Source organism: Dendrobates tinctorius, unplaced genomic scaffold, assembly GCF_039654945.1.
Source record: "Dendrobates tinctorius isolate UK_male_01 unplaced genomic scaffold, ASM3965494v1 ptg000089l, whole genome shotgun sequence".
NCBI lineage: Eukaryota > Metazoa > Chordata > Amphibia > Anura > Dendrobatidae > Dendrobates > Dendrobates tinctorius.
The window spans coordinates 14,294,077-14,321,909 of NW_027361757.1; the positions used below are offsets into that span (position 1 = coordinate 14,294,077).

The 27,833-nt window shown below is 47.8% G+C and overlaps 1 protein-coding gene across 3 annotated transcripts in view; it reads left to right on the forward strand.

The window, feature by feature from the left end:
• The window catches only part of LOC141098232 (WASH complex subunit 2-like), a 125,927-nt gene that overhangs the window by 37,005 nt on the left and 61,089 nt on the right, over nt 1-27,833 (forward strand). For all 3 annotated transcript variants that reach the window (XM_073585837.1, XM_073585838.1, XM_073585840.1), the window contains exons 10-17: nt 4-75; nt 178-320; nt 1,752-1,821; nt 1,902-1,961; nt 2,395-2,550; nt 11,213-11,334; nt 18,600-18,689; nt 18,823-18,927. In XM_073585837.1, coding sequence (XP_073441938.1) covers nt 4-75; nt 178-320; nt 1,752-1,821; nt 1,902-1,961; nt 2,395-2,550; nt 11,213-11,334; nt 18,600-18,689; nt 18,823-18,927 — 818 coding nt within the window. The remainder of the gene's footprint in view (nt 1-3; nt 76-177; nt 321-1,751; nt 1,822-1,901; nt 1,962-2,394; nt 2,551-11,212; nt 11,335-18,599; nt 18,690-18,822; nt 18,928-27,833) is intronic.

Below are 27,833 nucleotides of genomic sequence, written 5' to 3' on the forward strand. Positions count from 1 at the left end.
CAGCTATATCATCCATAGAAATCAAAAACAAAAAAGTGAAGGAGATAAAAGAAGTCCGGAAACTTCCCTCTGATGGTAGGATGCTCTTTGAACGACTTAGAAGTACAAAGCGCTCATCTTAGCAAGTTTCTCATCCTTTTAAGTTTAATTAAAAGCCTCTTTATTTTCCTTTTAAAGATGAAGATGATGACATTTTTAAGCCACCCAAACTTACAGATGAAGACTTCTTTGGCAATAAAGGAGGGCTGTTCAGTGGAGGGAAGGGACTTTTTGATGATGATGATGATGATGATGATGATGATGATAATGATGTAGGACAGGTTGGTGAATTGCACTTTAAATTTTTGTATATCTTTTATGGTATATTCACCTTTTTAAAGGGCTTGTCCAGGACTATTTTTTTTTTTTTTATGGGCCTAAAACCAGGTAGGTAGTTGGTAACAGAGAGGCAGCTACCTGCCTGTTTTACTCGGTGCCGACTCAAAGCAATTGCCGGCGATACAGCTGTTCCATGTCAACAGAGCAGCTCCTCTTCTTCCAGGCTGCTCTGCTATGGGACGTGACTGCTGACGTCATTCTGATTGACAGCCGGCTGGCCACAGTTAGGCAGCAGGGAGCTAGCTGTCAATCAACAAGACATCAGTAGTAGTGATAAGCGAGTGTGCTCAGATATCGTGTTATCCGAGTGTATCGGGCGTGCTCATAATGTGTTCCAGTCCCCACGGCTGCAAGTTTCGCAGCTGTTAGGCAATTCCCGCGTGTGTTGCAGCCGTCTAACAAACAGGCAAACCCCACGTAATGCAGCTGTCTAACAGCTGGGAATCATGCAACCATGGGGACTAACAGATTACTCGAGCCTGAGATACTCAGATAACACAATATCCGAGCATGCTCGTTCATTGCTAATGGGCATTCATGCCCCATCAACTGAGCAGAGTGTAAGATAAGCCGCTGCTCTGTCGACGTGATGTCAGCAGTATCATCCGCAGGAGCGGTCACTGACAACTCTGTGCCAGCAGAGATTGGCACTGGGCTGAACACGCAGGTAGTTGGCAAATAGTATAAAAAAATTAAATGATTCTGAATGACCCCTTTCATTGAAATTTTGTGCAGTATGTGCATTAATTTCTGCAAGCCCCTTTCTGGTGAATGGCACAGACATTCTGCTTACTTGTAAGCTTAATCTGAAACATCTCATTTACCATAAAATATTTTTTCTGTGTGTCAAACATAGAATGATGGGTAGGAAATCCCTGGGCCCAGTAAGCCAGGGCGGGGACTTTATTTTTGGTTTGGAGGGTTAATACTCACCCTTTCATTGGTGGCCTTCATACCACACTTCAGGACTCGCTAAAAGATCCTAAAGGAAAATGAATCTAAAGTACAAAAGTAAAAGGCCAGATGATAACCTGTTAACCTTTTTAGGACCCTGGGTGGTCCTTGGCCTTAGACCTTGTTAGGAGATGGAAGGGTTTTTCTTATCCACTTGCAGTCTACATAGTATTCTCTTTTTAATAACATTGCTGAAAAGCATTTCTAAAATGAAGTATATTGACGACTGCATTCAGGGGTTAGACCACTATTGCGCAGTGTTACAAAAAAGCTGTGATTTGGGACCAAAACACTGTGGCCATTAGGGACATTTTGGCCTAGTTTTATTGGTGCCACTTTATCTTTTGGCCGTCAGGCTTGGCTTGTGGTTACTCTTCTTATTGACGTGTAAACCGTTTTCTACTTTTTGTTGGCTGCAGGGCGACCTGTTCTCTCATGTTCAGAGAAAGGAACGCAGAAAAATAGAGCCAACTCCATCAGCAAGGCCAGGTACATAGTGTGTGCTTAGTATATGTTCTCACCTCACGATGCGTGTATTGTGAAGGTCATTATATCTTTCTTTACTGTAGAAACCTTACCATCAGATGTGAAAAAGAAATCACCCTATGGAGGCGTTTCCCTTTTCCCAGGTAAAATTCATCTATCTTTTTAATATATAAGTTAACCCCCTTACCATATGACGTAATAGCATGTCATTTGTTGTGTGCCTGTGTGTGGAGTAGGCTCAGGAGCTGAGCCTGCATCATACCTAGGAGATGCCGTGTGTGACACACAGCCACCTTCTTGCTATAACAGCAGTAATCGGACTTGGCACTGATCACTGCGGTTTAAAATCCGCTCTCAATCATTGACATAGGCAGGCTCACACTTCTATGTCAATTCCCCCATTTGTTTGACACTTATTTGCCATCACTCTTGGATATCAGGTTCATTATATTAGATTTACATATGGAATACTTTATTAAAAGCAATCAGAATGTGATATTTGCAGCCTCTTCCAATGTGTGGAGTAATAATCTGCAGTCCTATGTCAGATGTACACCATGCCTGTGTGTGTTACAGGTGGGGAGAATGTGATCAACTCATCAGTGCTGACAGAGAAGGATAGAAAGAAACATCCCATGCCGACAGATACTGCCCCGAATCCTTCAGCCGCTGCAGGTCTGTTTGATGACGACGATGTTATATTCACAGGCGCAGCTTCAACACAACCTTCAGGTATAACCCGCTCCGTTATTTTGCTAGCGTTTTTCAAGCTATTTTTCTTTTAATCAGGTCTGTTTCTAGTCCTATGTAGATAGTGAAGATTACCATTCATCTGATATTTATGAAAAATATTAATTAATACAGTATAGGAGGGGAAAACTGGTTATCTATTAAATAGTGTTTCCACAGTGTAGATATCAAGGGGGCTAATAAATAATGAGCTGACTGAAAGGGATTGCAAACTCCTTCATATATACAAACAATCTTTATTGCTTATATTAAAAAGATTAAACCCTGATATCACATAAACAGTGACTCAGATATAAGAGACTATAATTGGGCACAATTCCAGTACTTGCTTCTTTAGTGTCACAAAAGTTGTCACTCCATTATAGATGTGTCTTTTCTGGGGCGGCTGAAAGCTGATGTTATTAGCATGGGGGGGGCGATAGCCATGGCCCCTTCTTAGGCTATTAATATCAGCCTGCAGCTGTCTGCCTAGTCAGGTTATTAATTTTAGGGGGAGCCTTTTTTTGGGGGGGGGCCCTGTAATGGCTAAGTATACAGTTGTGAGCTGATATTATTAGCCTGGGAAGCTCCATGGGTATTACCCCCTTCCCAGGCTATAAACATCTGCCCCCAGTGGTCTGCTTTCCATCTCCTCTTCCCTCTCCCCTCTCCTCTTCCCCCTCCCCTCTCCTCTTCCCCCCTCCCCTCTCCTCTTCCCCCCTCCCCTCTCCTCTTCCCCCCTCCCCTCTCCTCTTCCCCCCTCCCCTCTCCTCTTCCCCCCTCCCCTCTCCTCTTCCCCCCTCCCCTCTCCTCTCCTCTTCCCCCTCCCCTCTCCTCTCCTCTTCCCCCCTCCCCTCTCCTCTCCTCTTCCCCCCCTCCCCTCTCCTCTTCCCCCCCTCCCCTCTCCTCTTCCCCCCTCCCCTCTCCTCTCCTCTTCCCCCCTCCCCTCTCCTCTCCTCTTCCCCCCTCCCCTCTCCTCTCCTCTTCCCCCCTCCCCTCTCCTCTCCTCTTCCCCCCTCCCCTCTCCTCTCCTCTTCCCCCCTCCCCTCTCCTCTCCTCTTCCCCCCTCCCCTCTCCTCTCCTCTTCCCCCCTCCCCTCTCCTCTCCTCTTCCCCCCTCTCCTCTCCTCTTCCCCCCTCCCCTCTCCTCTTCCCCCCTCCCCTCTCCTCTTCCCCCCTCCCCTCTCCTCTCCTCTTCCCCCCTCCCCTCTCCTCTCCTCTTCCCCCCTCCCCTCTCCTCTCCTCTTCCCCCCTCCCCTCTCCTCTCCTCTTCCCCCCTCCCCTCTCCTCTCCTCTTCCCCCCTCCCCTCTCCTCTCCTCTTCCCCCCTCCCCTCTCCTCTCCTCTTCCCCCCTCCCCTCTCCTCTCCTCTTCCCCCCTCCCCTCTCCTCTCCTCTTCCCCCCTCCCCTCTCCTCTCCTCTTCCCCCCTCCCCTCTCCTCTCCTCTTCCCCCCTCTCCTCTCCTCTCCTCTTCCCCCCTCTCCTCTCTTCTTCCCCCTCCCCTCTCCTCTCCCCTATTCTCTGCCCCAGAAGTCAGAATTTCACATTTCCAACCAAATCCTGATCAGGATGCAGTTCCATGCGTTTGCATCCATTTGCAGAAAAAACATGGATGCGGATAAATCGTGTCCAAGAGGGAATGACTACAGCAATGAAGGTGCGGACTACTAGTCTCGAGGAATAGATGTCCCGCTGGGCTACTGCTAGTTAATTATCAGATCACCAGTGGCGATATGAAACTAATTTTTCTGCACGTGACTTTATTACACTGGAGTAATAAGGGAGTCTGGAGAAATGGTTCCAGTTGGGGACCATGAAGGTTCTTTTCAGTGTAATATGGAAACAAAACTGGCCCTAGTCCAAATCTTTTTGCAGGCTTATATTAGAAAGGAATACATAGTAAGACTGCAACCAAGGAGCAGGGGCCTGTTCACAAGAGCTGACAATCTGAGGAAACAGCAATGCTGAATAACAGTCTACACTGCGTCACTAGATCCTTATACAGGTGTATAATGAGGCCTCACTGTACAGGCAGAGACCGGAGCGAGGACTGTGGAAAACTGATTTCTATTAAAAAAAAAAAAAGCCATTTAAAGAGCCGGCTCTTTATGATGAGCGGAGCCGAATGAGCCGGACCACCAAAAAGAGTTGGACTTCCCATCACTATTCAACGCGCCCTTTTTTCCTTAATGCCTCTTTCACACTTCAGTCTTTTGACGTCAGTCGAAATCCTCCCTTTTTTTTAAAAAAAACTGATCCGTTTTTTTTGTTTGCGGAATCCGAATTTTTCTCGTAGACTTGCATTAGCGGCGGATTGTGATGGATGGTTGTCCGTTGCATCCGTTATTTGACGGATCCGTCGGAATCTCAGCGTCCGCTGTCTGGAGCAGATGGACTTTGTAACGTTTTTTTGTCTGTGTTGAAATGCTAGAATGGAAGCTTATGTGCGGGGGATCCGTTGCAAGCCGCCAAATGACGGAATCCGTCAACGGATTCCGCTTTTTTAAAATGAGCATGCCCGGAAGAATATCCATTCATTAAAGTTAACCCCAAAAGCCGTTCTGCCACAGAAAATTCTGTCTTCTTTCTCTCTCTTTTTCTCTCTCTTTTTCTCTCTCTTTTTCTCTCTCTTTTTCTCTCTCTTTTTCTCTCTCTTTTTCTCTCTCTTTTTCTCTCTCTTTTTCTCTCTCTTTTTCTCTCTCTTTTTCTCTCTCTTTTTCTCTCTCTTTTTCTCTCTCTTTTTCTCTCTCTTTTTCTCTCTCTTTTTCTCTCTCTTTTTCTCTCTCTTTTTCTCTCTCTTTTTCTCTCTCTTTTTCTCTCTCTTTTTCTCTCTCTTTTTCTCTCTCTTTTTCTCTCTCTTTTTCTCTCTCTTTTTCTCTCTCTTTTTCTCTCTCTTTTTCTCTCTCTTTTTCTCTCTCTTTTTCTCTCTCTTTTTCTCTCTCTTTTTCTCTCTCTTTTTCTCTCTCTTTTTCTCTCTCTTTTTCTCTCTCTTTTTCTCTCTCTCTCTTCTCTCTCTCTTTTTCTCTCCTCTCTCTCTTTCTCTCCCTTTTTCTCTCTCTTTTTCTCTCTCTCTTCTCTCTCTCTTTCTCTCCTCTCTCTCTCTCTCTCTCCTCTCTCTCTTTCTCTCCTCTCTCTCTTTCTCTCCTCTCTCTCTTTCTCTCCTCTCTCTCTTTCTCTCCTCTCTCTCTCTTTCTCTCCTCTCTCTCTCTCTTTCTTTTTCCAGAGGTCTGTTCCTTTAAATTTCAGTCTCTGGCTGCTACGACGGATCCGTTTTTTCACACTTTGACAGATTGGAACAGACGTCAAAAGACTGAAGTGTGAAAGAGGCCCAATGCTGACTGCTCAGCACCATATTTTTTTTTTCCTGAGTATCATGAGCAGACAGCCACCTGCGGTACTGCAGTGTTTGGGCCAGACTCTCTGTCTAGACACTTCGCATAGATGTTTCATAGATGTTCCCAATGTCCAGAGCTTGTGACTCAACAGCTTATAGCACCTGTGTCCCTAATGTGATATATATATATATATATATATATATATATATATATATATATATATATATATATATATATATATATATATATATACATACACACACACAGTTGTGGCCAAAAGTATTGACACCCCTGCAATTCTGTCAGATAATACTTAGTTTTTTCCTGAAAATGATTGCAAACACAAATTCTTTGGTATTATTATCTTAATTTAATTTGTCTTAAATGAAAAAACACAAAAAGAATTGGATATAATTCCAAATTGGATATAATTCCACACAAAACATAAAAAAGAGGGTGGACAAAAGTATTGGCACTGTTCGAGAAATCATGTGATGCTTCTCTAATTTGTGTAATTAACAGCACCTATAACTTACCTGTGGCACCTAACAGGTGTTGGCAATAACTAAATCACACTTGCAGCCAGTTGACATGGATTAAAGTTGACTCAACCTCTGTCCTGTGTCCTTGTGTGTACCACATTGAGAATGGAGAAAAGAAAAGACCAAAGAACTGTCTGAGGACTTGAGAAACCAAATTGTGAGGAAGCATGAGCAATCTCCGATCGACCAAACCGCTGCACGACCAGCTCTACCCTCGCCTACTGTATTATCACCCATCCCTTGTAGATTGTGAGCCCTCGCGGGCAGGGTCCTCTCTCCTCCTGTACCAGTTATGATTTGTATTGTTTAAGATTATTGTACTTGTTTTTATGTATACCCCTCCTTACCTGTAAAGCGCCATGGAATAAATGGCGCTATAACAATAAATAATAATAATCTCAAGGCTACAAGTCCATCTCCAAAGACCTGAATGTTCCTGTGTCTACCGTGCGCAGTGTCATCAAGAAGTTTAAAGCCCATGACACTGTGGCTAACCTCCCTAGATGTGGACGGAAAAGAAAAATTGACAAGAGATTTCAACTCAAGATTGTGCGGATGTTGGATAAAGAACCTCGACCAACATCCAAACAAGTTCAAGCTGCCCTGCAGTCCGAGGGTACAACAGTGTCAACCCGTACTATCCGTCGGCGTCTGAATGAAAAGGGACTGTATGGTAGGAGACCCAGGAAGACCCCACTTCTTACCCCAAGACATAAAAAAGCCAGGCTGGAGTTTGCCAAAACTTACCTGAAAAAGCCTAAAACGTTTTGGAAGAATGTTCTCTGGTCAGATGAGACAAAAGTAGAGCTTTTTGGGCAAAGGCATCAACATAGAGTTTACAGGAGAAAAAAAGAGGCATTCAAAGAAAAGAACATGGTCCCTACAGTCAAACATGGCGGAGGTTCCCTGATGTTTTGGGGTTGCTTTGCTGCCTCTGGCACTGGACTGCTTGACCGTGTGCATGGCATTATGAAGTCAGAAGATTACCAACAAATTTTGCAGCATAATGTAGGGCCCAGTGTGAGAAAGCTGGGTCTCCCTCAGAGGTCATGGGTCTTTCAGCAGGACAATGACCCTAAACACACTTCATAAAGCACTAGAAAATGGTTTGAGAGAAAGCACTGGAGACTTCTAAGGTGGCCAGCAATGAGTCCAGACCTGAATCCCATAGAACACGTGTGGAGAGATCTAAAAATGGCAGTTTGGAGAAGGCACCCTTCTAATATCAGGGACCTGGAGCAGTTTGCCAAAGAAGAATGGTCTAAAATTCCAGCAGAGCATTGTAAGAAACTCATTGATGGTTACCGGAAGCGGTTGATCGCAGTTATTTTGGCTAAAGGTTGTGCAACCAAGTATTAGGCTGAGGGTGCCAATACTTTTGTCTGGACCATTTTTGGAGTTTTGTGTGAAATGATCAATGTTTTGCTTTTTGCTTCATTCTCTTTTGTGTTTTTTCATTTAAGACAAATTAAATGAAGATAATAATACCAAAGAATTTGTGTTTGCAATCATTTTCAGGAAGAAACGGAGTATTATCTGACAGAATTGCAGGGGTGTCAATACTTTTGGCCACAACTGTATATTATATTATAATTAGTGTGTGTGTGTATCTTATGATGCGGATATACCTTACTGTCCGCGGTGAAGCAGGGTCCCAGCTGGAGGAAAAGCGTGGCGCGTTGATGCAGGCTGGGATAAAAGGGTGTTACGATGTGGGCCGCTGCGGCTAAAAATGGCTGCGGAGTGGGAGAGGCACCACTGGCATCATGTGAAAGCCCGGAGCCCCCTGCATATCCATTACTGCGATGCGGTGGACTCCGGGAAAATGGCTGCCGGGGGCGGCGCATGCTCAGATTGAGATCTCTGCAACGAGATCTAGGGAGACGAAATCTCTGCACCAGAGATCTCAATATGAGCATGCGCCGCCCCGACGGCCACTTTCCTGGAGGCCACCGCATTGCAGTAATGGATATACAGGGGGGCTCTGGGCTTTCACAAAATGCCGGCAGAGCCCCCTGCACCACAGAGCACCGCAGCCATTTTCAATCGCAGAGGCGCACATCGGAACACCCCCCACCCCCCCCCCCTCATCCCAGCCTGCAGCAACGCGCCACTCTTTCCTCCTCCAGCAGTGACCCTGGGACCCCGCTTCACCGCAGCTACCACCCCCGGTAAGCAATAAGACGCATTGATTATAAGAGGCACCACCATTTTATTAAAAAAAAAAAAAAATTCCCCTATTTTTCTCCTTAAAGTTTGGGGTGTGTCTTATAATCCGCAAAATACATATTTGAAATAAATATATATTTGTGTTTTGAATAATATTTCCTTTGAAAACCATGTGTAAATGACAGAGAATTGTTCTATGTAAAAGCTCATGTTAAAATTGTATTGCAATCCGATACCAATCGCACTGCTTTCGGATGTAAATTGGATTGTACTTGCATGACACTTGCATTACACTTGTGCAACAATGCAGGAACAAAATCGGACTGATTTTAAAATCGCTAGTGTGACTCCAGCCTTAGGGTATGTGTGCACGTTGAGTATTTCCTTGCAGAAATTTCTGCGAGGTTTCTTTTATCTCTTGGCTGCAAAAACACTCATTTTAGTGCGGTTTTTGCCTCGGTTTTGCATTCGATTTTGTATAGCAATGAAGGCTTTTTTGAACTAAAAAAAAAAAAAAAAAAAAAAAAAGTTTTGTGATGTAATTTCTTGGGTCAACACCTACTTTTTCATTCTGATGCAGTAGCATCAGGATAATGGGATTAGGGCTTGGTGTCAGCAGCTGTCACTGACTCCAAGCCCTAGGTTTAGTAATGAAACACGCCTGTGTAGGAGCGTTAACAGGATGAAACTACATAGGCTGTAAAATCAAACAGCAACTGTTAATTTTTACAAAAAAAAAAATTGCATTGTCTATAAGATGCCCCCCATTACTAACTCCATAATGATATTATAAAACACACACACACACACACACACACACACACACACACACACACACACACACACACACAATAAAGCCCTTTAATTGAAATAATGAGTCCTTTTATTGAATCTAAATTAAATCATACTCGCTGAACGCCTAATCCACTGAAGCCAATGTCTCCTGTAACAAAAATAAAATAATAAACCACAATATTCCTCACCTGTCTGCCGAGAAGAAGATAATCCATAATGTCCCACGACGATCTTGATGACTTTGAGAGCAGTCTCTGATGTGACTGCTCTCAAGGACAGCTGGCTACACACTGACACAGGAATTAATCGCTTCTGCAGTATATAGCGCTGAGCTGCGGTGAGAAAGTTCACCAGAGTTGATGAGCTGATCAGTCCCAATGATCTCACTTATGGCACCACTGCTGCGTGGGAAAGTTCAGCGGAGTTCATCAGCTGATAGACTCGTGTGACCTTTTCACAGTAGTTTAGCGCTATACACTGTGGGAGCGATGATGCTCCTGTCAGTGTATAGCCCGCAGCGAGTTAGAGCAGTCACATCTCCCGATGTGGCTGTTCTACACGTGAGATTGTCGTGGGACACTCAGGATCACGTGGACTATGGCGGACAGGAGAGTATATGTTGATTTTTTTTTTTTTATTATTTTTTTTTTTTATTATTTTACATTTTTTTTATAGGAGATAAGGACATTGGAGATTTGGTGTTAGTTGATTATAATGTGTTTCTTATTTTTATTTGAATATTTATTTTTAAGTTTGAGCACAGGCACCGCCTGACGAGAGACTACTTCTCCCATCAGCGGCACCTGCTATCACTGTTATCTGTGACAGCAAATGCAGCCTGATGAGAGGAGTAGTCTCTCATCAGCCAGCGCCTGCTGACCTGTGGTAAGCTTTTTACCATGGGTCACAGTATCTGACTCGCTGACATCTGACAGCGTGACCCCATAGCACACTGACAACGGTAATGTTACTGCCGGTCAGAACCGCTGCGCCGCTGTTTCCCACGCTGTGTGCCAGCGTGGGAAACTTCGGCGTTTGTGCAGTGTATGTGTCTGGGTTTTGCCTCCCAGTGATTCCAAAGGCATTTGGCTATATTCGGCAATTAAATCGTCGAATATTGCAAACTCCGCGATCGTGATCCGAACCGAATACTGAAATACTCGCTCAACTCTAGTTATGAGTTTGTAATAGATGGGGACCCACCCAATGTCGGCAGTGTTAGGGACAGGTATTTGTATCTTATGGGTCAACATACCAGTATACACTGTCCACAGAAATTTCGTATTCGATTCCTTAGCTAGTCCCAGAGGTTGGGACCCTATTTTCCTGCCTCCTTTCCCAATGCCACTCCTCCCCTCTTCCCCCACCCTTACTCATTTTTAGGGGTTCAACAGAGAACAAGATCCTAGTATTAAGTACTAATTTGCCCTAAAGAATCATTGATGGGCAGGTGAAAGTTGCCATCCTTTTAAGCGCTCGCGCAGTGACTGGTCAGTCATTCCATCTTTCATATTTCGAACTGTTGTACCAAATATGACATTGGTTTATGGGGTCATCTTTTTGTGACCCTAAACAAGTAACTACTGTATCAGTCACCAGTTATTTTTTTTTAGGTTATATGGGTGGAGGTTTATTCTTTTTAATATCTGAAATAAAGATTGTTTTAAATAAAGGGGTTTACAGTATTTTCAAGACTTATTCTGCACCTTGTTTTTCTTCCAGTTCATGGGCTTCTGTTAGGTATAATTTGGCCAAACTCATTCTCCTTGTTTGTCTGTTTATCTATTCATTTATAACTGTCTCCTTTTTATTTCCTACTGGAAAAGCTAAACTACCAGATCTCTTTGTTGATGAAGATGACTTATTTAATGACCATAGTTCTATCAATACTGTAACAGTTAAATCAAAAGAGACTGAAGTACCAGATCCAAAAACCCTGGATAAAAAGGTATGACTGGATACACTGTTTAATTACTTGGGTTCCCAAATGATTAGCTGGAAAGAAACAGACAAAGTCAGCCTGCAATTAGTGGAGATTAAAATGGAACTGTGCTTTCATCAAACTTGGTGCATTTTAATAGTATAGGTGAATATAGATCATATGTTATTACAGAAATCTGCTTGCTTCCCCACTTATCAGCCACCCCTCCATCTCTTGGACCCACCATCCACTAAAAAAAAGAAATGTTCAAATCTGTCTTGCTCAGACAAGATGGACTGCCAGCTCCCTGTGCTGCCTTATGCCACTTATAGGGGGAGCAGGGTGAGGAAACAGGCAGAGGGAATCATATAAAGGTTGTGGTGACCTTTCTAACAAGTCCTTTATCTCACTCCAGAGCTGATCTAGACCGGTCAGTAATGCTGTATAAAATCCGCAATTACACGGTTTGTCTCTGTGTGCTAAACAAATGAATGCAGAATAGGAATTCCTCTCTATGTGCTTTACTGTGTATGAGAAAAAACAGGATTTTTGGGTTGCTTACCGTAAAATCTGTTTCTCGGAGCCTTCATTGGGGGACACAGAGACCATGGGTGTATGCTGCTGCCACTAGGAGGCTGACACTATGCACAAAAAAAAAGGTTAGCTCCTCCTCCGCAGTATACACCCCACCAACCGGCAGGAATTTCCTCAGTTAGTGAGAAAGCAGTAGGAGAAGTAACAGAATAGATTGAAACAGAACAGACAACTCAACTGTACATAACCAACAACATAAGAACAGGAGTTGTAGAACATGGGAGGGTGCTGTGTCCCCCAATGAAGGCTCCGAGAAACAGATTTTACGGTAAGCAACCCAAAAATCCTGTTTTCTCGTTCGCCTTATTGGGGGACACAGAGACCATGGGACGTCCCAAAGCAGTCTCTGGGGTGGGAAACAAACTTCCATCAGGCCAGTGGACTCACCACCGCTGTCTGCAGGATCCTTCTACCTAGGCTGGCCTCCGCCGAAGCGTAGGTGTGGACCTTCTAGAATGTCACAAACGTGTGAACAGATGACCAGGTTGCAGCTTTGCAAAGTTGCAGCGCGGAAGCTCTGTGGCGCACCGCCCAGGAGGCACCCACTGCCCGGGTAGAGTGAGCTCTAATTCCCTGAGGGGCCACTCGATGCTTGATCCGGTAGGCCTCCAAAATTGCCAACCTGATCCAGCGAGCAATAGTAGCTTTGGAGGCTGGCTGACCTTTCCGCGCCCCATCTGGAATGATGAAAAGAGAGTCTGACTCCCTCAAACGAGTCGTTCTAGCTAGGTAGACCTTCTTTGCCCTGACCAAGTCCAGCTTGTTCAAGGAGCGCTCCCGAGGGTGAGTTGGACCCGGACAAAGGACGGGAGAACAATATCCTCATCCAGGTGGAAAGTGGACACCACCTTAGGAAGGAAAGAAGGCGGAGTCCGTAGAACTACCTTGTCCTGGTGGAGCACCAAGAAAAGGGAACGACAAGAAATGGCTGCCAATTCCGTCACGCACCGGATGGAGGTGATGGCTACTAGGAAGGCTACTTTCCATGAAAGGATAGGGAAACTTCCCTGAGAGGTTCAAAGGGAGGACCTTGCAGAACCTCGAGAACCAGATTAAGATCCAATGGATGTACGGGCGCACGGTAGGAGGAGCCGCATGAGCCACTCCCTGAAGGAAGGTCTTGACCTGAGGACGGGAGGCCAGTGTGTTCTGGAACAAAATGGATAGCGCCGAGACTTGACCTTTTAAAGAGCTGAGGGCAAGGCCCGCATCAAGGCCTGCCTGAAGGAACGCCAGAACAGAAAGGGGAGAAAATGACATGGGCGGAATGTTATTGGCCTCACACCAAGTGAAATAGGCTTTCTGGCCCAGATCATGGTATGAATAACCTGATCGCTTCAAAACCTTGGACTCAATAGCCATGCCGTCAAATTGGGCTGCCGAGAATTGAGGTGGCAAATCGGGCCCTAAGACCGCAGATCTGCCCTGTCTGGAACCTTCCAGGAGGAGTCCGCGAGAAGGTTGACGATGTCCGTGAACCAAGACCTTCTGGGCCATTTCGGGGCAATGAGGATGACTGGACTTCCTTCTGCTTTGATTTTCTTCAACAGCTTGGGAAGAAGGGGAGGGAACAGGTAGGGGAGCTTGAACTAAGACCCAGGAATGGTCAGAGCATCGGCGCCCCTGGCGAGAGGATCTCGAGCCCTGGATACAAACTGTGGGACTTTCCTGTTGAGGCGAGACGCCAGCAGGTCAACGTCCGGAGTTCCCGAACGACGGCAAAGCTGATGAAATACATCCGGATGTAAGGACCACTCTCCCGCCGCGGGACTCCCTCGGCTGAAAAAATCGGCGGCCCAGTTGTCCATGCCGGGAATGTGCACCGCGGATATTGGTGGAACTGAAAACTCTGCCGAGTGAAGAATTTTGAACACTTCCGCTAGGGCTGAGGCACTCCGTGTCCCCCCTGGTGGTTGATATCTGCCACAGCTGTGGCAGTCTGTCTGAATATGGATTGGCAGGCCCCTGAGAAGTCTCTCCCAGTGAACGAGAGACAGATAGATCGCCCGTATCTCAATGACGTTGATCGGCAGAGCTGTCTCTATTCGACCACCGACCCTGAACAGTGTGATTGCGAAATATTGCCCCCCCAGCCGAGGAGGCTGGCATCCGTTGTCACAATCTGCCAATGAATGAGAAGGAATGACCGTCCTAGGGCAATGAGAGGTGACGTCCGCCACCAAATGAGGGACTGCCTGACCTGGTATGAAAGGCGAATTGGACGATCCAGGGAAAGAACAGACCTGTTCCACCGAGACAGGATGGCCTGTTGGAGGGGTCTGGAGTGAAATTGAGCAAAGGGAATCGCTTCTGTCAACGCCACCATCCTTCCTAGAACTTTCATGGTTGTCCGGAGAGATGGAAGTCGTGTGATTTGCAGCGACCGTACATCTCGCTGCAGAGAAACTATCTTCTCCTCTGGGAGAAAAACCGTCGATCGACGAGTGTCGAACCATAGGCCCAGAAACACCAGACGTTGTGTCGGAACAAGGCAGGACTTCTTTTTGTTGACGAGCCACCCAAAATTGGACAGGGTGTAGAGGACGATGGTAAGATTTTGGCGAGCCTGGTGAAAAGACGGAGCTTTGATCAGAATGTCGTCGAGGTACGGAAAAAGAACGAGACCTCTCATCCTCAACAAGGCCATCAACGCCGCCATGATCTTTGTAAAAACTCTGGGTGCGGTGGCGAGACCGAAACGGCAGTGCAACGAACTGGTAGTGGTCCTGGTGAATCGCAAAACGCAGGAATCTCTGATGCCCGGGAAAGATGGGAACATGTAGATAGGCATCTTGAATGTCTATTGAACACATGAACTCCTGCGCCTCCATGGAAGCGATTACCGACCGAAGAGACTCCATCCTGAAATGACGCAATCGGACCCTGTTGTTCAGTAACTTGAGATCCAGGATGGGACGAACTGCACCATCTTTTTTCCACACTACAAACAGGTTTGAATAAAACCCTGTGAAACGTTCTGATTCGGGAGCGGACAAAATCACCCCGGAACTGAGGAGAGAGGTGATGGATGCGAAGAAACCCGGACTAAGGCAGGGTCTTTTGGATGGACTCGAAGAAACGATCCCGGGGACGAGAAACAAACTATCTTGTATCCTGGGGATACAACTTCCCTGACCCAAGCGTCCTCTACTGAGGCAAGCCAGACGTCTCTGTAGAAAAGGAGTCGACCGCCCAGTTGGGAAGGACCCTCAGGACTTCCTTGATAGTCATGCTGCTGTGGACCGACCAGATCTGGACCTGGAGGATCTGCCCTGGGATGAGTGAGATCGCCAGGAGGGAGTGGGTCTGAAGGAGACCTTCTTTCTATCCTGGCGTGCCTGCGGCCTCTGTTGGTAGACCGAAAGGGCCGAAACTGACGCCTTAGCGGAGGCCTACAAGGCTTGGACTGAGGAAGGAGGGAACTTGTGCCTCCAGTGGTGTCCCTAATAATCTGGTCCAGCTGGGATCCAAAGAGACGCGCTCCCTGAAAAGGCAGATTGGTAAGGGACTCTTTGAAGACAAATCCGCCTGCCAAGCCTTGAGCCAAATTGTACGCCGGATTGTCATCACGTTGCTGGACGTCTGAGCCGCCCAAGACGCGGCATCCAAGGAGGCAGAGAGCAGATAATCCCCTGCATGGGAGATCTGGTTAGCCAGTTTGGCCGATTTGCTCCGGTTGGGCTTTATCTAGGATGCCCTTGCGGAGATCCTCCTCCCAAGTAGCTATGGCCTTTGCTACCCAAGATGAGGCAAAGGCTGGGCTTAGCGCCGCCGCAGCCGCTTCGAATACTGACTTTGTTAGGGATTCTATAATTCTGCCATTAGAATCCTTTAGCGACGTCACACCTGAAATCGGAAGGACCGTGTTGATAAGATAGTCTGGACACGGGAGCGTCTACAGAGGGGAAAGCCGACCAGTTGTCGGTGAGCTCTTTTGAAAATGGATAGAGCACGCCGAGACGCTTCCCTCTTTGAAAGCGTCTGGTCGGATTTTCTCTCTCTCCCTGGTAAGCATCTTGCCAAACTCAGAGTGGGAGGTGAAGACTCTGGAAGGTGTTACTGCCCGTCTGAACGAAACCTCCTGATCCGAGCGTTTCGAGGGGAGTCTGTATTTCGAAGGTGTGGTTAATCGCAGCAATGAGGTTCTGTACCGAAACCTTCATGTCCGCGTCCTGGTCCGAATCCAGCTCTAAAATCTCTTCGGATGACGCATTCGAGAACGCTTCACCTGACTCGGGTGAGGAGGCACGGGAAGGCGACTGCTGGGAAGGACAATGTGGAGAGACCAGGCCAGGAGAGGATTCCGGCCGGAGATCCTGCCTGGGTCTTTTGCGGCTTCTGCTGGCTGGCTCAGATGGAACCCCTTGCGACCTGCTGGACCTTGCGGAAGTGTCCAGGGGCAACTTATCAAGAATGGCCACTAGGGACAGACACCCTGGTGAGGTCCGCCACTGATTGTGATAAAGAGGCCTAGCCAGGAATGGGGGGGGGGGTTCACACTCACGTGGCGCAATAGATGGTTCCTGGACGGCATCGGGCTGAATTGCAGTCTAAACCGAGGGGAATGGGAAAGTTCTCTGTGCTGGCGGACGGGCACGTTCCGGGAGAAAGAACCCCGAGGAGATGCCGGAAGGTTGAGGGAAAGAAGGCAGAGGAGGGTGTCAGTCTGCAGTTGCAGAGCTACTCACAGTCCGGTGGCCCGAAAGGCGATGTGCCCAGCTCGTCTGAGATGCATGGCCGCAGTAGAGGATAACGAGGAACCCCTTTCCGCTGCCCGGTGTCTTCCAAGGCGTCCGGCTGACAGGCTGCAAAGATGGCGGCAGCCTGAGGTAAAAGGAAAGCGCGGTTAAGGAGAGAAGAAGAAGGGCGGAGCTAGCCGCCTGACCCAGAGAGAAGACCGCCCGCTGCCCAGCTACAGACTAGGAGGGTGGGTGGTCCTAGAACGGGCGGAAGAGCCGCCCGCCTATAACAGAGGGCGGGGGGCGTGGCCGCGACGGCCGAGTAGGCCCGAAATGAAGCCGGGGACTAAATTAGTATCGGCGGCCGCCTGTCAGCGCGGGGCGGTGCGGAAGTCCTGCAGCGCTGCCACGGCCACCCAAGAAGAAACCGCCGCCCGAAAAAAGCCCTCAGGATAGAATGAGGAGGGCGGCGGCGGGTGGGGGGGACAAGGCCCGCGCCGCAGCCGGGGCCTGGCATGTGGCGCAACAGAAAGTGCGGCGGCTGCCGGGAGGCGCAGGCAGCTGAGGACCCTGCGGCACTGCCCTGTGCCGCTCCGAAGAATCCTCCAGTGGTGTCTTCAATAAAGGTACCTTGTAAATCCAACGCTGTCTGAGTCTATTTTCCCAGTGTCCGCGCCTCGTCCGACCGACAGGCTCTGGTAGGCGAGTGGGTGGGAGGCAGGGGAGCAAGGACCATCCATATAGCTGGCATGCACCTGTGCAAAGCTCCTGGTCCTGCTGCGGAGAGCTATGAGGATACGGGGTGGCAGTACACGCCGTACTCATAGTCTCTTGTGGGACTACAGATGTGACTATTCACTCTGTATCCCTCCGGGACCCTGAAAAGGAACGACGCACACCGAGGTAGATATGGGTCTAATGAAAGACCCGTGTCCACCTCCTACTGACACTAAGCTAAACTGAGGAAATTCCTGCCGGTCGGTGGGGTGTATACTGCGGAGGAGGAGCTAACCTTTTTTTTTGTGCATAGTGTCAGCCTCCTAGTGGCAGCAGCATACACCCATGGTCTCTGTGTCCCCCAATAAGGCGAACGAGAAATCATTGCAGCAAGTCTCCGCCAACCTTCTGAGAGTAGATTGCAAATTAAGAAATAGGGCCCAATTCATCAAAGCTTTGAATAGTCACAAAATGTTTGTGCAATTCGGAGTTACACACAAATGTAGCGGCTTTTGGGGTTTTCATGCCAATTTGAAGCAACTCTGCCAAATGGGCAGAGCTGGTGAGGAGACGGGACTTGGCTGTGTCCACCCTTTAAATTCAGCAAATGTGTCAGTGTTTCTTACCACATGAATGGTACTCCAATCACTGACTGGAGTAGCATTTCTGGTGAGGCGCACGCCCCTGAGAAGTCTTCTTGATGAATTTGGTACATCAGCGAGCCATGACTGGAGCACGCAATGCTAGAGTATGCATACTGTAAACTGGTGACAATTCCGGATACCAGTCATATAATGGCCACAAATTGTTATTCCTCATGTACAAACACAAGATAGCTTATATTTGAAAAATTACTTGGAAGTATGGTTACCCTTTAAAGCATATGCATGTAGGTATAAGGTGTAACGTTTCTACTTGTGGAGAGAGACAAGCCAAGCCTGGAATGTCTGAGTGCGGAGATGCATAAGCCATGCATGCTCCTCTGGGAAATTAAATATGCAAATTGACTCTTCAGAGAGGAAGAGGACGTAGAACTTCCCCACCACCTATTGGAAGCCGTGAAGTCAATAACATAATTTACTACGCTATTCCATACTGCCGTAAAGGTATACCAATGTATTCTGGGCTAAACTGGGCCAAAACTGCACTCTCCTGGCATTCCTCAAATGTGCAGAATGGATGTGTTTGAGGCTTCTTTCAGCAAGTACACACCATATGTCTGCTCTTGTAATGTGAACAGACCCTAAAGCAAAAATGTTTTTTGCTGCTTTGTTCTAAATAATTTACTTTGCTTCCTTCAAGAACATAAAGATCACTACAGAAAAAGTTCCTTCTGAACAGTCAATCAAAAAGCAAACCAAGGGTCTCTTCTCTGATGAGGAGGATTCTGAGGTACGGTAGGGTAAGATTTCTAATTAAAGAACTGTATATTCATGAAAAAGAAAAGTTTATACTTTTATATAGTGTGTTTGCCTAATATTAGAAAACATTCACGTTTCTACATCTTGGTGCTTTTTTTTTATAGTCAGATTTATTTTCACCAAGTCAAGCTGCCAGCATGCCAAAGCCAGCAAGTGTACCCACAGCCAAGACTAGCAAATCCTTATCTCTGTTTGATGATGAAGATGATGTAAGCTTATTTTTAAATAATAAAACTACTGCCTATGTTACTCCATTAAGGCATTGTGCACTATTAGCAGAAGGCTAAAAAAAATTATTTTTTTTGGTTTGCAACAATGCATTGGTTTTAATATGTATTAATTGAAAAGCTACTTGACTCTATCGCTTAATGTGGTGGGAACAGAAAACCATGGGTGTATGCTGCTGACACTAAGCAAGAAAAGTAACGCCTCCTCAGCAGTGTACACCCCATCAACTGGAACTGAGCGAATTCGTTTTTGCTTAGTGTTCAAAGGAGGCAGGCATGGGTCTGCGTTCAGACCCATCTCTACCTTTTTGTTGTTTTTTATTAATGATTTCCCTTTTTTTTCCACATACAGCAGGGTGTTATTGCTCAGAATGTCATTCCACCTAGAGACCAAGTGAACAGTTTGGTCTGATCCACATCTTACCCTCTCGTGTCTACCAGACAGGATCCTATCCTGCCTACACATCAAGAGTGTTTTGGGCATCTGCACAGAAGTGAAGGTGGACAGGTCTTTTCCATCCATCTCTGGCCTGCTTACCCACTAAACAGGTTTTGTGCTCTCCTGGGGTCATATCTTCGTCTGGTTCTTCGCCTCTTCAGGAACCTGGTAGGCTCTGCTACTATAGGCATATGGGCCTCCTCTCAGCAGCCCCACACCTGGAACTCGTTTTACCTATATGTCTAACATTAGGGCCTCTCCCTTTCATCCTGCTCCTCTTATAATCCTATACTTTGCCTGTTCTTCCTGTAAAAAGAAGCTACCTACCGGTCAACAGGTCGACCCTCTACTCGTATTGCAGTAACCCTACAATGCATGTCCCACAGGAGCCCGCCTACTGCCCATGAGGATAGCGCACCCTCTCCTCCCCGAGTGGGCTGCAGCTTTATCTGATACGGTCGATGACCTAATCAAGGTCTCATAGAGTGCCTGCCCATGCTGTTAGCTGCCTGCAGTGTATCGATCATCCCTAGGGCTGAACATGAGTCACCCACTACCCTGCTCCATAGCAGGACACATAGAAGAGCCAAGAAGCAGATATGTACAAGTTCATCCTCAGGTCTCCTCCTTTCACCTCCCCTAGGATGCCATCTGTTTAGACAACTCAAGAATCTGACCTCCGCTCTGAAACAAATTCTGATCGGGAATCTGACTAGATCTCCAAACTGCAGGAGATGATGGACATTGTCGTCCTAGCTGTGTATCGGACCCTAAACATCAAGGATGAGGATTCTCTGCCCATGGAAACACCCTTTGCGGGTGTTCTCAAACCACAAGGCGTATCATGAGCTATTCGCCACGGAATGAACCACCAGAGAGACTTTCCTTTTTGTAGGAAAAAGCGTTTGGATATTCTATATCCCTTTAGCGCTGACCTTATTAAATTCTGGTCATACCCTCCGGTGGTATATCCCCCTGTGTCTCGCTTATCCTCTAACACGATTCTCTCCCTCCCTGACGGGCAGTCTCTCAAGGACCCCACTGAAAGGCATGTTGAGTCTTTGGTTAAATCTGTTTTTGAGGCTTCTGGGATGGCACCTTGTCCATCCATTGCTAACATCTGGGTGTCAAAGGCGGTCTTCCCTTGGGCTAAATTCCTTTGTCGAGGTATCATCTCTGGGGCCTCACCAAGACGAATTAGCCGAACTTGCAGATCAGATTGCCAATTCAAGATATCTTCTCTTCGCTTCCCTCAATGTTACCAGATGTGCTGCTCTGGTGTCCAGCAACATTGTGGCCGTTCGTAGGGTTCTATGGCTTAAAGCCTGGAATGCAGACTCTGAGTCTAAAAAGTCCCTTACCAGCCTTTCCCTGTCATGGCCTGCACCTTTTTGGGGCTAAACTGGATTAGATAATTTCTGACGCTAGTTGAGGAAAAAGCACCATCCAGTCGATATGCCCCATACTTTCGTAAGTTTCCCTATTCCGGAGGTCTCATCTGTCAGGAAAAGGCTTCTGCACGACAAGCGAGGAAAAGGCCCTCATTTAAACCGGTTCGCTTTTCAGGACTCTCATTACCAGTTTATGGCTCTTCCCTTCGGCCTAGTAGCCGCTTCCAGGGTGTTTACGAAGGTTAGAAATATCAAAAGACTTACCATCATTCCCAAACAGAAAACGTGTGTACGAGTGCAAACTAAGAGTAGCCATCTCCATATATTACTAACAAAGTAGCACTCTGTTGCGCTGTAGCATGTAAACAAGAAATATTAATTGCATTACTTCTCTCAAAAATAGGAACACTTGAGAATACTTGGTTCATAAATTGGACAATTCATGTGTACCCAGCAGCCGCAATAAGGTGATTCTCTCTGCTGGGAACCTATCCTAATGTGATTCCTCTTAATTGCTTGATAGCCTATAATTATATGGACAGGTAGGATCCTGTTGTGATAACCCCTTAATGACCTATGACATGTATATCCATCATAGTTCGCCTCCCCCCTGTGGTGCGGGCTCTGGCAATTTTTTTCCCGTTTTTCAGAACACGATATGGTAAAACCAATGGTGGTGTTCAAAAGTAAAATTTCATCCTGCCAAAGAAAAAGCACTCACATGGCCATATTGATGGGAAAAATAAAAATCTTATGGCTCTGGGAAAAAGGGGAGCAAAAAAACACAAAAATGGAAATGCTCCTGGTCTTTAATCGATTAAAAACTCCAGAAGCTGATGGGTGGAGTGCTCAGTCAGAGAGCCTATTTGTACAAATATTGAAAGACTGATCGTCACTTCCAAACAGAAATGTGTGTACAGGTGCTTACTAAGAGTAGCCATATCCATATTTAACCAACAAATAAAGTAGCACTCTGTAGTGCTATTGTATTAGCAGTTTTAATCACAGCAGGATCCTACCTTACCATATAATTGAAGGCTATCCACCCATGTGAGGAATTACATTAGGATAGGTCCTAGCAGAGAGTATCGCCTTATCGTGGCTATTGGACACACATGAATTTCTCCAATTTATGTGCTAAGTATTCTCATTTTTTCCTATTTTCTAGAGCAGTAATGCAATTTAAATTTAATGTATTTCTTTGCATATTGTAGCGCTACAGAGTTTTATGAAGGTTATGGCCGCAGTCAGGGCTTTGCATCAGTGGGATTATATCTATTCCTTATTTGGATGACATTCTTATCAAGGCACCATCTAAACAAGACTTTTGCAAGAGTCTTCACCTTAAGGGCCCGTTACATGTAACAATGTCCCAGGGATCCCACCAACTATCCGACGTGGATGGGATCGCTGGGACATTGTTAGCTGATCGCTGGTGACCTGTCACATAGACAGGCTCACCAGCGATCAGAACCAGCGAGCAAGCTGGTTTCCAAGGTAAACAGAGGGATTCTAAGAGCCGCATGGCTCTTAGAAACCTTCTGTTTACATTGGTAACCAGCCTGCATGCTGGTATCCAACGTAAACAGCGGGTTTCTAAGAGCCGCGCGGCTCTTAGAAACCCGCTGTTTACATTGGTAACCAGCGTGCAGCCTCGCTGATTGCTGATCTTTCGCTGCCACACGCAGCGATGCGCGCTGGCCAGCGGGAGACCAGCGATCAAAAAATGGCCCAGGACGATCCTGGACGATCAGCGACACCCGGTAAGGGGGCCGGTCGCTGATCCTCGTCACACACAGCGATCTCGCTGGCTAGATCGCTGTGACATCACAAAATCGACAATCTCGCTGGCGAGATCGCTGTGTGTGACGGGGCCTTTACTCGACACCTTGTCTTGTCTCAGCTGAATCCTCAACAGATCAAAGTATTCCTAGGATGGATTTCGACACAGTTCGCGTAAGGGTCTTTCTTCCCAAGGAAAAGGTCTCTGCTCTTCTTCTCGGGATTCAGTCTCTCAGAGCCATGCCTTTGCTCTGGCTCTGCATTATGGTACTGGGTATGGAAGCATTCCATTTGCTCAGTTACCCATCCTGACTGCTAACCCTTCTCCCACATTGGGACAGGTCAATCGTTTCCCTGAATCAGTTCTAGGATCTCACAGCCCAGAGTTGCTGGAAAGAACAGGAATTTCCTCTTACGATCAACCTCTTGGAGATCAGAACCATTTACCTGGTCCTGCTCCATTGGCAGGACCTACTGACGGGCCGTCCAGTCTGCATTCAATGCGAAAACACCACAGCCGTGGCATACATCAACCAAGAGGGCTGAACATGGAGCTAACCAGTCTTGTCGGAGGTGTCCTGCATCCTGGTTTGGGCCGTACAGAATGTCCCAACTATCTCCGTAGTACTCGGTAATGGACAACTGGGCCGTCGATTTTTCTCAGCCACGAGCTTGAATTGTAAAACACTGTGGAATAGGTTGGCGCTATATAAATAAAGATTTTTATAATTCTGTCAGCCAGCGAGTCGTCTCTAAAACTACTGTATTCTCCCAGATTTGTCTCCGGTGGGGCACCTCCTATGTTTCCTTGATGGTGTCCAGAATAAACAAGGTTCTGCTTTTCATATTCAGGTCTTGCGATTAACTAGCAATTGATTCTGATGCTCTGGCAATATCCTGGGCTCAGTTCAGCTTCCCTTATCTGTTTCCTCCCTTTAATTCTCCAGACTGGCCCAGAAGAGTATGGCACGCTGAGATAATCAATCTTATGGCAGGCATCACCTGGAGGCTCCCAGATCATCCAGACCTTCTTTCCCAGGGTACCCTCTTCCACCAGAATTCATAATGTCTTAGTTTAATGGCATGGCTGCAGTTTTTAAAGCCGCAGGGTTTTCCGGCCAAGTTATTTAGACCATTATCAAAGTGAGAAAACAATCTTTATCGCCTTATTGGGGGACACAGAATACCATGGGTGTATGCTGCTGCTGCTAGGAGGCTGACACTATGCAAAACAAGAAAATTAGCTCCTCCCCGGCAGTATACACCCACCGACAGGCACCAAGCACCTCAGTTTGTGCTTAGTGTCTGTAGGAGGCGGACCGGGATCTCCCCAGATCCGCATTTAATCCTTTTTCTTTTCAGGTTTTAGTTGTGTTTTTTAATGATTTCCCCTTTCTTTTCCAGATACAGCATCAGGAAACGGGATGTGAGTTCATCCTGCTTTTCCTATTAATGCGGCTGAGCGAGCAATGTGGTATTGCCCACATCGCAACTCTCAGGACCGCAGGCAGGACCTTACCCTATCACCCTCGGGTGCTATGGGCTTATAACGGTGGCCGGTCCTAGCCGAGTACCCTCCTCACCCCTCTCCCGGGACAGGGCTGAGAGGAAGACGGCGGTCGCCAGCGGTGACGTTTCCCCTACCATGAGCCGTCTTCTGCACCATACGGACATAGTGTGGGTACTGAGGATCATTTCTCCCAGCGGCCTGCTGGCTATCGTGGGCCCCTGCGGTCATCCTCCTCAAGGACGTCAGGTAAGCGGATCCAGATGTCCCCTCTAGCCCCGCTCTCAAATATGGACCCTAGCCGAACCATCAGCCCTGCAGCGTTACAGCCAGTACTGCGCGGTATTAAAATACAGCCCTGCACCACGCTATCAGGATCAGTACCCTTTTTGAATTTCCAGACAGTTTCCTTCTCCAAGCGCTGTTAGACGCGCTTATCATCGGGGGGTTCAGCGGTGGCCTCCACAGGCAGCATCCTACCCGGTGGCTGCCCTGTCCCTGTGACTTTCCTATCCCTGTGGCCTCCCGGTCTCTGTGGGTCCTGTCCCTGTGGTTTCTTTGCTCCGGGCGTGACTTCGCTCATGAGGGCAGAGGGAGCACTTTTTCAGTTTCGTTTAAAAAAAAAAAATAAAATAAAAAAAGTTAAGGAAGCTTCTCCCCTCTCCCTGCGCGCGCTTTCTTCGCGCACTTTTACAGCATATCACAGGGCTGCTTTCACTTCAGCCCTGTCAGTGGGACATTTACCGTGCCCCCTCCTCGGTCCTCTTCCAATCAGGGCTTGGCGATTAAGCCCCGCCCACCGCTAGCGTCTCTTCCTGCCTCTCTCTTCACAAGATTTCTTCCTGGGGGACACAACGCTGGTTTTTCTGCATCTGAACCTCGGTAGGCTCGGCGCTGCTTTAGCTGACGCTAGAATTAGCTCCCCTCCGCAGTTCCACATCAGGCAGTGTTTCTACTCCTTTGACATATGCCCAATCCTGCAGGGGCTCTCTGCTCTAGGACCCATCGCTATTCACTACGCCTGCGCGCGCTGTAAAAAGAAGTGGGTATCAGGTCAGTCGTCTTCCTTCTGTCCGTCCTGCAGCCCTTCCTCAATGTCTGCCCCTCAGGAGCACTCCGAGCCCCGGGTTGAGAGCACCCCACCCCCTGAGTGGGCCGTGGCGATGTCTCAGTCGGTCTCTGATCTCCCCCAGCTATCTGCAGCCACATGTGCGCCGACCGCCTCTCACGGTGAGTCGCCAGCACCTGACCGTGACCCTCAGACGGACAAGCCGGGTAGGGGCTCTAGGAAGCGGGTCCTGTCTGGCTCTTCTTCCAGTTCGCAGGGTCCCTCCGCTTCTCCCAGGCTACGCTCTTTGTCTCCTTCCTCAACAGATGATCCTAGGTCAGACGATGATTCCCAATCTGGATCTGACTCAGAAGCGGACAACATAGCTAGAACTCGGGATATGGTAGATAGTCTCATATCGGCTATATTCCAAACTCTCAAGATAAAGGAGGATAAGGCACCCCCTCAGGAATGCCCTGTTTCCTTTAAGAAAGCGAGGCCTCCATCTCGAACCTTTCCTAATCACAAAGAGTTTCCTAATCACTTCCTTAGCCAATCACTGGCAACATCCTGAGAAACATTTTTCAGGCCGCAAGTATTCAGATGTACTATATCCCTTCGATGCAGATCTAGTCACGAAATGAACCAAAGCTCCCGAGGTAGATCCACCAGTTTCTCGGATTTCCTCTAAGACGGTTCTTTCCCGTCCGGACGGAGCCTCTCTTAAAGATCCAACAGACAGGCAAATAGTTGTTGGCTAAGTCAATTTTTGAGGCATTCGACGCTTCCCTCTGTCCTATGTTCACCGCTTGGGTGGCGAAGGTCATTTCGGCTTGGGCAAAGATTCTGCGCAAACGCATTTCAGCAGCAGCTCCTCAGGACGAGCTGGCGGATTTATCAGACCAATTTAGTCATGCGGGCAAATGCCTTTTGGCTGCCTCCTTGGACACAGCTGGGTGCGTAGCAGGAGCTAACAGCAACATAGTAGCCATACGCCGCATTCTTTGGTTGAAGTCGTGGAATGCCACCGATTCCACCGTGGAATGTCTCGGATGCCACCGGTGGAAAGAGCATTTCCCTTCCCCAGTCCCGCCCTAAGAGGTTCTTTAACAGGAAGGCTTCTCGGCCATTTAGGTCCTTTCGCCCCTCCTCTCCCGCAGAAGGTTCATCCCAGCAGTACCGGCATCCTGCTTCCAGAGACCGGAGAAAGCCTTCTTATAAGCCAGCTCCCCGCTGGAGATCCAGAGGTCAGCCCTCCAGGTCCTCAGGTTCCCGATCCTGCAGATTTTCATCTAAGTGACGGGTCACCCCCACCTGGAAATCTTTCCAGGGTGGGAGGCAGACTTTCCTCTTTCAAAGACGCATGATTATCCATTATCGACGACGCTTGGGTCAGGGAAATCATCACATCCGGATACAAAATCGAGTTTTCTTCTCCCCCAGTCGCTTCTTTCTGTCTCGATCTCCAAGACAGCGATCACAGATTCCAGGGTTCCTTCAGGCCGTCTCCTCCCTCCTTTCCGCAGGGGTCATCGTTCCCGTTCCTGCAAACGAACGGTTTTTAGGGTTCTACTCGAATCTCTTCGTAGTCCCGAAAAAGGACGGCTCTCTTCGTCCAATTTTGGACCTCAAGTTGCTCAATCGCCACGTGAAGATCCGGAGAGTTTCTCTGCTCTGTGGACATACAGGATGGCTACCTCCACATCCCCATTTCTCTGCGGCATCAGAGATACCTCCGCTTTGCGATTCAGGACAATCACTATCAGTTCACGGCCCTCCCCTTTGGACTAGCCTCCGCTCCCCGTGTCTTTACGAAGGTGATGGCAACAGTCAGGGCCATCCTTCGATCCAGAGGGATTCTTATCATTCCTTACCTGGGCGATCTCCTGATCAAGGGTTCGTCCCGCCAAGACTGTCTTCACAGTCTTTGAATAACCTTGGATGCCCTCAGCCGCCTCGGATGCATAGTCAACAAGGAGAAGTCCATCCTGCGCCCTACCCAACGTCTGACCCTTTTGGGCATGGAGTTCGACACGAATCTAGCCCGGGTGTTTCTACCGAGGGACAAGTTTTCAACCCTTTCCAAAGGGATCCAGTCCCTACAACGCTCGAGTATCAAGTCCCTTCGGTCCTGCATGAGGGTCCTGGGGAAGATGATAGCTTCCATGGAAGCAGTGCCCTTCGCACAATTCCACATCTCCAACTGTTCCTCCTGTCAGTCTGGGACAAGACCTCGTTTTCTCTGGACTGCCCCATTCTTCTTCCGCTCAGAGTCAGACAATCGCTGACTTGGTGGGCATTGCCGGCGTCAGTTCTCCGCGGAAGGTCTTTTCTTCCGCTTCGGTGGCAGGTCATCACCACCGATGCCAGTCTCCTAGGATGGGGGGCGGTTTACCATCAGAAAACGGCCCAAGGCGCTGGAACGCCTAGGAGACTCTTCTGCCCATCAACCTTCTGGAGATCAGGGCAATCCTCCTTGCTCTCCTTCGTTGGCAGCATCTCCTCGTAGGCAAACCAGTCCGCATTCAGTCAGACAACGCCACGGCTGTGGCGTACAAAAACCACCAGGGCGGTACTCAAAGCAGGCAGGTAATGTCAGAAGTGGCAAGGATACTGCGCTGGGCAGAGTGTCACGTTCCGGCGATCTCCGCTGTTCACATTCCAGGGGTGGAAAATTGGGCAGCTGACTTCTTGAGTCGCCAAGGTCTAACGTCAGGCGAA